The sequence below is a fragment of the Ammodytes marinus genome, assembly GCF_949987685.1.
Source record: "Ammodytes marinus genome assembly, chromosome: 1".
In the NCBI taxonomy this organism is placed as follows: Eukaryota; Metazoa; Chordata; class Actinopteri; order Uranoscopiformes; family Ammodytidae; genus Ammodytes; species Ammodytes marinus.
The window spans coordinates 24,429,989-24,440,512 of NC_137230.1; the positions used below are offsets into that span (position 1 = coordinate 24,429,989).

Below are 10,524 nucleotides of genomic sequence, written 5' to 3' on the forward strand. Positions count from 1 at the left end.
GAAATAGCACTTAACTTGAGTATTTCCATTGTATTCTATTTCTACTCTACTACATTTTGGAAGCCATTATTTTACTTTTTACTCCACTAAATTCATTAGAGGACATTTGTTCCTATTTACTTGGCAGATTTAGATTATAAGCCCTGCCTTTTCCCAACTGCAACATTACTAATGCTTACACATTACATTCAAATACAGGTTTAAAATATATTATTCCGATTTTTTTTAAAGCCCATTTTGTTGTTGTCTTTTACTAAAGGGAGATTTTGAATGCAAGAGCTTATAAAAACCCCAACTGTACAGACTGCATTTTATAATTTATTTGACATATTTTTATATTTCATGTATCTCTAGGCCTATACAACATCTTATATACTTAAATGTTATTGCATATTCTGTGAAATAGTTTTTACACAAATGTTTGACAGTAGGCTATTGTATTGGTGAAGAACCCTGTTACTGGTTGTAATAGGCACTATAAATAAAGTGTATTATTATTATTATTATTATTATTATTATTATTATTATTATTATTAGGCCTATATTATTATTAGGCTAATATTGATCCTATTTAAGTAAGATCTAAGTCTTTCACCACTATGCTATGTATTTTCATAGCATCATTTGTCATGTGTGTCAACACTGAAGTGATGGTGGAATGAAAATAGGCTACTGACTTTCTTACCTTAGCCACTCGTAGTGCTGTTGGACTAGGCCTGGACATGTTTGTGGCGACAAACATGTGCAAGCTACGCTGTTGAATTTAATGCAACTTCATCTCGGGTTGCATTCATTTCATAGCCTACCTAAAAATTTGACGTAAAAAAAACATTGATAAATAAGGCTATGTAAATTTGGAAAATGAAACACCTGCAACAAGCTTCAAAAGACAAACGAAACCACTCCCACCCTTTGGGTCATTTAAAGTCACCTGACCCGTGTGTGTGAATAGCCTCGTTCGACAAAGAGCTGTCTTGCTCAGACCTGCGCAACTATGACGCGCGTCTTGCTGAGCGCACAGCATTTTTGCAGCACTTTTGTTGTGCGCTCAGCAAGACGCGCGTCATAGTTGCGCAGGTCTGAGCAAGACGGCTCCTTGTCGAACGAGGCGTGTGTGTGTGTGTGTGTGTGTGTGTGTGTGTGTGTGTGTGTGTGTGTGTGTGTGTGTGTGTGTGTGTGTGTGTGTGTCTTTGTGTGTCAGTCAAAACAGACGCCATCGTCCCTGTTGTGCAGAAGAAACGAAGATTGTAATCAAAGGTGAGCGGTGTATGTTGACAGTGAATTGGCTTATGCATTTAGCTAATGTAAATTGTCACTCTATTGAAACTGGTTGTCTCAAACCTTAGCGAACGTGAGATTCCAGGACACCTTTACGCCAGAGTACAAATGGCAAAGCTAACCAGCTAGCTGAGCTATCAGTCGCTGTCGTTTCCGAACAGCTTCGCTGTAAACACCAGCTGAAACTGTTCCGTTCATAATTCATATTTATCGACAGTCAGCTTGCGAATGCTAAACACACCAAACGGCGTGTTTTTCTCTTTAACTTGTAGCTAACAGCTAACGTCCGTAGCTAACCCAACGTAAACGTTGCTAACTGACATTTAAGACGAGACAACTCTTAAATTATCCACCAGCAAAGCATCCAAAGGCGTCATGTCGAGGACGGGAAATGTAATATAATGTTTGCTTGACAGTTTTTTGTTAGAGTCAATGTATATTTTGTATCTAAATAAGAGCTAGCTAACTTGCCGTTATGCTCACGAATGGCTATTTATGCATGGGTGTTTGCTCACGTTAGTTAAATGTTCTGTGGTCTGTAAATTGGTTTGAACAAAACATAAACACATTTGTGTAACCTATAGTAGTCTACTATACACATATGTGTTTATGTTTGTATGAGCACCTTTCATACAGGAAATGCAGCTCACAGTAAATATATAAAAAAGAACAGTAAAAAATATCATGAAATAAAGTTAGTCTCCAAACATTTCATATTCGTTTAACTTTTGTGGTGAGGCATAATAAGCAAAAGCACAAGGTAATACAATTAAACAGCACCACAGATTTCATCCTCCAACATTGCCATGATGTTGAACCATCACGTCTCTGAAACAGTTGCATAAGAACGATTTTTTTTATGTAGGCCTAAGTTTATTTACAGGGTGTTAGCTAGACGGCAGTAGTCTGAGATAGGCCTGCCTTTTATTAAATGTCAACTGAGTATAAATCACAGGAGACACAATGCAACACCTGGAGCACGTTACATTGAAACAAACAGCCGACTTTGAAATAGTAGTTAACCACACTGAGACTTTATTGTTCAACTGGAAAATTCTTATTGTGTTTTCTTATGCCTCAATGTAATTTTAAGGGCGTGCTTCCATCTAGTTGTTGGTTTTTGTATATTATAAAAGCACCCAAATGTCTTATATTCTGTTGTGGGTGGTTAAAAATCACTATCCTGTTTTGCACTTTAAAAAATCAGGCCTTATCTACTGCTGTTTGTATCAGTCTGACAGCCTAATGGCCTCATTGAGCTATCTTTGACCACTGGAGCTGTAAGCTAATGTCCATGGATCCATATCACTGACAGGGAGTAACTCATACTGTACCAACTTATGTCCAACTCTCAACTCTCCCTTTCAGTTCCCCTGGTGCATTTCAAGGAATCCATCAATAGCACTAAAGGTAGCCTAACTTGAAAAAAAGAAAGACAAAATTACAATTTACCTGACTCAGCACTTTTGTTCAATTTCAGTAATGCAGCTCAATGATAAATGATCGCAGCGTCTCATCTCATGACTGTTATAGAGCACCTTGTTTGCATGGAAACAGCTCAGACTGCTACTGCTGCTTGCTCCATGGAAGTGTCATGTTGATGTGGCCGAGTTCATAGTCCCAAAGATAGGCACTCTGACTTTTGATGTCAAGCCAAGTAACCAGAATGGTTGCACGTTTCAGTGTTTACAGAAACACTCACGTGCGCTCAAGTCACACATCCTTATACACTGCTACACCAAAGTCTTGCTACTTATCAGATGGAGGGGTTGCCAGGCCGTATTTAAAAGTGTGCTACAAGGTGTAAACTTCATGCCATGTCTTACAATTGGGTGGGGCGATAATTCATGCATTTGTGAGATGTCCCGCTCTCTGACAATATCTATCACACCTATCTTGCGATAACATCTTTGAATGTCTCATCTTCGCATCCCAACAGGCAATCCGTGATGGACTCCAGGTCTCGCAGACTTCCCTTTTGTCTGCCCAACTCAAGGTCGTCCTACACATCAAGTCCATCAGTCCCCTCCTCATCACTGGGCTCCAGTAGGTTGTACAGCAGAGAGACGGTGCTGAATAATGACCGTTTCCCCAGGGCATCATCGGCTTACAAAGCAGACCTGGAACAACAGGTAGGCTGCCGGCACATCCTTCAGGCTCATTACACAGAAATGGCTGAAGGCTAGGAACCATGAATAGCATTGTGGGTTTATATGAAGTTCACATCCTCCTCTTTAAATATTTCTAAAGCGTATACAATCCAGATGGACTGCACCGCTCCCTTGTTTTACTGTGACAGTTTTTCTAAGCAGCCTGGTATGCAAAGGTCTTGTAGAGTGACTGTTGACAGTTACAGCTGCAATAGTGTTGTTGTAACTTAGATAAACCAGTCAAGAGCAACAATAACAACAATTGATATGAGACCATGTCATCTAACTGTATTGGTTTTTCCCAGTGCATTCAGCTAAGCTATTTTAGTACTGGTTCCCTTAGTCCCATAGTACAGTAGCTAACTAAGTACCAGTATATCAGCAGTGCATCAGCAAACAACTTTCAAGGTCTTTTTTTAGGGTAGCCTAGATTCCTTGGCAAACGTTCTGTGTATTTCAGTCCTGCTGCTCGTCAAGGCCTGTCTCAAAAGATAGTGTTACTGTTGGTCATGGGCACTGTCTAGTTGTTCATGTTCTTTCCAGAAGAGTCCAAGCTAAGCGACAGTTCAGGGACAACTTCTAAACTAGTTTTTCATCTTGCATGAGTGACGGTACATTTTACATGAAATCAGACGGAAATGTCAACGAGAAAGAAAAATCTATGTGCAGACATTTTGATCTATGATTCTGGCTTGTAGAGTCACAACCCAAATGTATGCTGTGTAGTTGTTTACATTCAGTGTTTCTCGCCAAAACGCACCAACATGTCCTTCTTCTTTTTCCAAAGGCCAATTGCTTATAACCATGATAACCATTATATGTATATATATATTATATTTTTATAGCCTATTGAGCTTTTGAAAAGCGCTATATTGAACATATTATTATTATTATTATTATTATTATTATTATTATTATTATTATTATTATTATTAGCTTGCGGTTTTCTTCTTCCCTGCCCTTTTCTATCTTTAGCTGTTTCCTGGAGCAAAATTAGCTTCCAAAAAACCTGGAAAGCACAAAATGGGAAACCACTCATCAAAACTTTGTTCCATAGCGACACTAGTGAATATGTGATTGTTTCTTTACTAAAACACAGGAAGACCTAACTCATTTTTGTGTTAAAAGTTAGCCCGAGTACTAACCAACTAATGTTCCATGTATCTCTCCTTTTTGAAGAATGCTCGTCTGTTGAGGTCGTCCAGAGATTACACTAGCTCTGACAGTCACTCCCCCAGCTGGAAGTTGCCCTCTTCTCTGACATCGTCCAGCAGATCTTATGATCGGCCTTGGGCTGAATCCTCTCTCAGCAGCAGGAGCAAACTGGTAATGAAGCCGTACTGTGTCATTGGTTTATAGCAGGCAAAATACAGCCTGATCAAATGAACAGAACACATCAGAAATGATGTAATTGCACTATACATTTTTTTTAAATGTCTGCCATCATTTTCACAGACGGATTCTGAGGGGAGGTTGGGGATGCGCTCAGTTCTGTTGAACGCCAGTGATGATGGTGACTCAAAAAGGGCAAAACTGTCATACAGCAACCGAGGACTGTACTCAAGAACACCCAGCACCACTGTCACAGGATCCACCTATTCCAGTAATGGGCTCAGCAGTGGCAGAGGTATATAATAACACATGTTGGGGACTGAAACTTTTTAAACATGTATCCTATTGCTTCAATACATACAGTATTAAGGATGTGAAAATCTGACATTAAATCACACTGCTCATAGTTTGTGCAGAGTTTCTGCCCCACTACCTAGTTAGAGCTAGACCAGGAAGTCCCTGCAGCATCATGGTTTTATTTTTAAGAGGCTCAATGATTTATTATACTTGACTGATGATCCCTTGGAAACGTACATTTGACTTTTATATGTATTTATTCATAATACAATGTGTATGTTTCAGATGTAGTAATATTCATTCAAGCCAATGTAAAAATTGTCAGCTGTTTCAGAAAGCTACGTAGCAGTTGTGCCTGGTATTTCCTAGTTGTATATATTTAGTTAAGACTAATCTCTACATAAGAAAAACTTTGTGTGGTGCAACTGGTTTTAAAATAGTGAGCATCTCCACTTTACCTTTCTATAACATAAGTGTTAACCGACCTTGAGCTTGCAACCAGCTCCAAATCATAAATATGCTGTAATTAGGGAGTGGTGAGATGTAGTCACAAAACATGGATAAATAATACACAACTGTCTGGACCCATAATACATTTAAGTAAGAATTCACATTTAGTCAGCCTTTATTTGATTTTAAAGGTTTTGCTTTTCATAATAACAGTGATAAAGCTTTTAATGAACCAGAGAACCAAATTGAGATGTCTAGTTACACTCTGATAATTCCCATTTTAATATTGAACTGATTTGGAAAAAATGAACCAGCCAAACCTCACACTGGCTCATCCACTGTCTTTCTTAACAGGTGCAAGTGAAAAACAACACGACACGTATGATTCCTCGTGGAGCTCATGTCGTTTACTCTCCCAGTCGTCATCATCTTCCTCCTCAAAGCCGCTGTATACCAGGAGGGAACTAGAGAGAAAGAACGAGCCCAGCCTCTCAGGATTGGGAGACCGAAGGAGTAGGACTTCTGGATTGACTTCCTCATTGTGTAGGCATATTGTGTCATGTGAACGCACAGTTTGCCATCTAATTTTTTTTTTTACATACCAAGCTAATCTCCCTAACTGCTCTTCCTTTCCCTCTTTTCAGACGCGACAGACAGGATGGCCTCCACATATGCACAGGGAGCTCGGCCCAAAGAGACTTCCTACTCTCCATCATCGTCCTCCTCTTCCTCCTCCTCCTCTTCTTCCTCGCCCACTGCCAGAGAAAGCTCCCTAAATCGCCACCTCTCCTCTTCCGCATCCACCTACCGCTCTTTTCCTCTGACGCATGACTACAGCAGCAGAACCACAGCCCAGTCCCTGAACTCCTCATCATCCACCCTCCAGGCCTCTCGGCATCGCACAAGAGAATCCCCTAAATCCTCCTCGGATGTCTCTTCCTCCTCTTACACCATCAACAGCCCGTGGTACACCACTCCGTTGGCCCCTCCCCCCCCGAGGCCCGCCCCTGAAGGCGGAGAGACGGACGGCCGCAGCTCAACCCGGCGCCTTTTGTCCCGCCTCTTCTCACGCCGCTCCAGCCAGGAGTCTTCTAGCGGTTCTTCCAGCGTTCGTTCCCTTGACGACGACGCTGCTCCTTCAACCGGTGGCGAGTCTGTGGAAATTGACGAGGGAGGCAAGATATCTAGCGTGGAGCCTCACACTGCAGAGTCAGAGGCGACCCCGGGCAGCCTCAGGAACCGTAGAGAAGACCTCCTTGCCCCCATCCAGGAAAACAACAGCAGATATGGTAGTGGCCCGGCCCGGTCCAGAATGGGAATGTGGAGAGAACCTGGCGTCAGCAGTAGAAATGACATCACCACCACCACCAGCAGCAGCAGCAGCAGCAGCAGCAGCACCAGCAGCAGCTCCTCTCCCTCCTGGCTTTCATCCTCCCTCCGTGGCCGCTGCCCTCCCCTCCTCTCTCGCCTCAGAAGACATGCTCAGGGCGGGAATGCGCCCTCAGCTGCAGGCTTAGAAGAAAGCTACAGCCGTCCACAGCATCTACTGAGAAGGTGGGATGAGCATAAAGCATCACAGGATGAGGACGATGATGATGAGGAAGAGGAGGAGGAAGACGAGGAGGAGGAGGAGAAAGAGGAAGTAGCAGTCGGTGTAGAGGCCTTTGGCGCAGGTCGACCCTTCAGACTGGAGGAAGAAATGTTACCTCCTCTTGTAAATGCCTCTCTTGAATTTTCACCACTCCACAGAGCACATGTACATGAAAACACTTCAGTTTCCATGGGGCCAGTGGGTGGTGTTGTGAGCCAGCCGGATGGCCAGGGGGAGAAGCCCATTCCCAGTAGGGATCAAGAGAAGCTTCGCAAGATTAAAGAGAGGTAGTGGATTTTGATCTCCCACACAATATGCATTCTCAGGTTTTTGTCCTCTTAAAAGAACAGATAAATGCTCACGTAATGAGCGTGAGTCAGATAACTTAAATGTCATTTTATTTTGTAATTTGAGTACAATCGTACTGATGGTCCAAGATTTCTTAAACCTAGCTTGGTGTTTTCTTCTTATTTTATAATTGTTCACACCTTTTTGAGGGTACATTTATAAGCAGAGATAGTATATAAAATGGATGTAGCATTCGGGCTGACCTCAGTTATTCCAACTGCATCCAATCGTCCTGGCCTATGCGCGTCGCCATCTTGTCAGATTTTAACTCTCTCATTTCCTCTTACTGAAAAAAAGCATTGATGTGACGTTGGGGGGAGGGAGATACACCGATCTAGCTGACGTATACCTCTGAGGCGACGTGAGGGCCAACGGGCATCTAGCTGTCACTCAAGAGACCACGTTCCTAATTATTCCTACATTTTAACCTCCAATAGAACAGAAACTAGCCTGCTAGAAAAAAATTCACCACCCTCAGTGTTGTCATGTAGATATGACCTAAACATACAGACTCGAATGTTTTTTTGTACCAGGCCTTAAATATGTTTAATAATGCTTTGAAAACTGTATATTTAACATGGGAGTCAATGAGAAATTGCTCTGTTTTGAAACCTGCCCTTAGTGGCCACTTGGTGAACTGCAATTTGTCACTTCCGCATTGGATGCTGGTAGAACTTGCTGTGGTTGGGGCTTGTTTATATGTGGAGGTTTTTATATGAAACGAGAGATGTGAAAAATCAGTAGTAGAACTAAATATGGTCCTTTCCTATTATAGACTGCTGCTGGAGGATTCTGACGATGAAGAAGGAGACCGGTGTCGAATTTGCCAAATGGGAGAGGAATTGGCCTCCAACCCCCTGATTCAGCCGTGCCGCTGTACGGGAAGTCTGCAGTACGTTCACCAAGATTGCATCAAGAGATGGCTTCGCTCTAAAATTGGCTCGGGTAAATGCATACTCTCCTTTGGTTGACAAGACTTGTTTTTTGTGAAATCTGCAACCAAGTCATTGTGTGTGTGTGTGTGTTTTTTCCCCCCCTCCTAGGCACAAACCTTGAGGCCATCACAACATGTGAACTTTGTAAGGAGAAACTTTGTTTGAACATAGACAACTTTGACATTCAGGAGTTATACAGGACACATGTGCAAGTGAGTCACTAGTACATGCTCACTTTATTCAGTTGCCAATGTTCATTTTGTGTTATCCTTTATTTTGTCAAATTTGTACTGAATATGTTCTGGATAAAGCAGATTTCTGATCAGCCTTTTTTCCCACTTCACAGTCAGAATATGATGAGTTCATCAGCAGTGGTCTATATCTGGTGGTGCTGCTGCATTTCTGTGAGCAGAGGTTCTCCGATGTACTGGGAGCAGTCGATGCAGCCGGGGTAAAAATACACACACACACACTTACTTAGTAGATTTACCCAGAGTGCTAATTCAATACTTCTCTATCATAATACACTAATCTTTATCACCATTGGCTGAAAGGGCCATTTTATATTTACTTGTTATCAGACTGCATTACAGTGTACAGGACTTCCTGTTTTCTACTCACATAGAACCATTGATGATCAAGTCATTACAGATTTCTGCAATAAAAATAAATGTTTAAATGTTGAATTGTTCTAGACTACAAATCTTAAGGAGAGAAATGTGTTCCCTTTCTCGCCTAGTTATTCAACCTGGTGAGAATTCTTCATGAACACATGGACAATCTTGAAAGTATGTTGCACAATCCTTCTCTGCTATGTGTATGGGTTTTTTGAAAGGCACTCTTGTCTTGATTACCTGCAAGTGAGCGTTCATCTGCTATTTATCTGTAGAACACTCACTTGTGTATTTTCAGTGTTATAATTATCATATGGCTACAGAACCTGATTTTAGTGTCTCTGGATTGCAGTTCCCCACAACGAGGAGATCCGAGACAACAGACCATCTATTGACTTCTCTGACCTGGACGATGATCTTGAAGAGTATTAATTATGTGACAATGGTGAATGGAGTGTATAAAACAGAAAAAGTGGGTGATCAGATGCAGAGGCTAATCCATGCTATTTGGTAGCTCATCCAGTTTTTGAAAAATCTTTGTCATGTGAAATGCAAGGGCAGTGAGAAATGCAGAGTGCACAGAGCGTGGCTCGCCTTTGATGCAGGTGGCTTTTGCAAATATGCAAACTTTAAATGGACTATAGTGTAAAATATTTTGGTTTACACCACCACATTTGTTTCAATGAGTGCACTTTATTCAATTAATTAAAATAAATAAAAATGCAAGTCTTTTTAACTGTTTGCCACAAGTGCTTTAATGTTTAAATGAAAGGGCAGAAACCTAAATGGCACAGAAGGAAAAGTGACGAGTGTCGATCTGTACTTAGATTGTGATGGTAAGAGGGAAGCTTTTGGGAGAGAATATAAGATGTGGTGATTATTCTTTTTATTGTCTTGTTACCGTTTACTTTTCCCACAGAGAATGTTGAGAACTTGTCCCATCAACACATTTTCTTCTTTTGTTTCAGCGTTTGAAATGCTTTGTGTATGTACAAATCTAGTTTCATGCTTTGCATTTTATGAATAAAGATTGAATGCAAACTGCCATTTCTGTTAAGTCTTCTTATATTTACTGTTATAAATAAATCTTCCTGTTGATTTTACTGGCACGACGTAATTAACAAAAAGGTGCTTCTTGTTGCTGACATTTGATGCATCAGACGTCTGTTAGGGCTTGTTGATGGTTGAGTCTCTTTCCTCCTTTCTTTCCTCCTTTCTCACAGCTAGATATTGGGTCAAGTCAACAATTCTGGAGAATAGTTGTCAAAATAATAGCCTAGCCTCTGTAAACGTGCATGTTGCTAGTTACACTGGGCCTCTTTTTGTTTACATATCCTTTCTTCAGGTAGACGTGTTGGAATTAGTCATACTTCATTGCTGGTCTAATTGCGTGTAAAGAATGACAGTATACATTAATACAGGGGTTCTCAAACTTTTGATAGCTGAGGGCCAATTTAGGAACCCAAGATTGGACCGAGGGCCGCCGAAGGAAAAAAAATAAAAAAAACTGAAATCATTTCAATGGCCAG

The 10,524-nt window shown here is 41.2% G+C and overlaps 1 protein-coding gene across 2 annotated transcripts; it reads left to right on the top strand.

Annotated features, from left to right (window-relative positions):
- The first annotated feature begins 1,188 nt into the window (after nucleotides 1-1,188).
- Nucleotides 1,189-10,036, top strand: marchf7 (membrane-associated ring finger (C3HC4) 7). 2 transcript variants are annotated; one of them, XM_080031048.1, is made up of 11 exons: nucleotides 1,189-1,257; nucleotides 3,218-3,410; nucleotides 4,608-4,754; nucleotides 4,884-5,055; nucleotides 5,862-6,050; nucleotides 6,152-7,385; nucleotides 8,222-8,391; nucleotides 8,490-8,593; nucleotides 8,728-8,832; nucleotides 9,121-9,169; nucleotides 9,348-10,036. In XM_080031048.1, exons 2-11 carry the CDS (start codon nucleotides 3,228-3,230, stop codon nucleotides 9,425-9,427), a joined length of 2,433 nt encoding a protein of 810 aa, XP_079887174.1. In that variant the 5' UTR covers nucleotides 1,189-1,257; nucleotides 3,218-3,227; the 3' UTR covers nucleotides 9,428-10,036. The 2 variants fall into 2 exon arrangements, with proteins under 2 accessions (XP_079887174.1, XP_079887175.1); XM_080031049.1 differs by having other exon boundaries at nucleotides 5,862-6,020.
- Nucleotides 10,037-10,524: the final 488 nt, after the last annotated feature.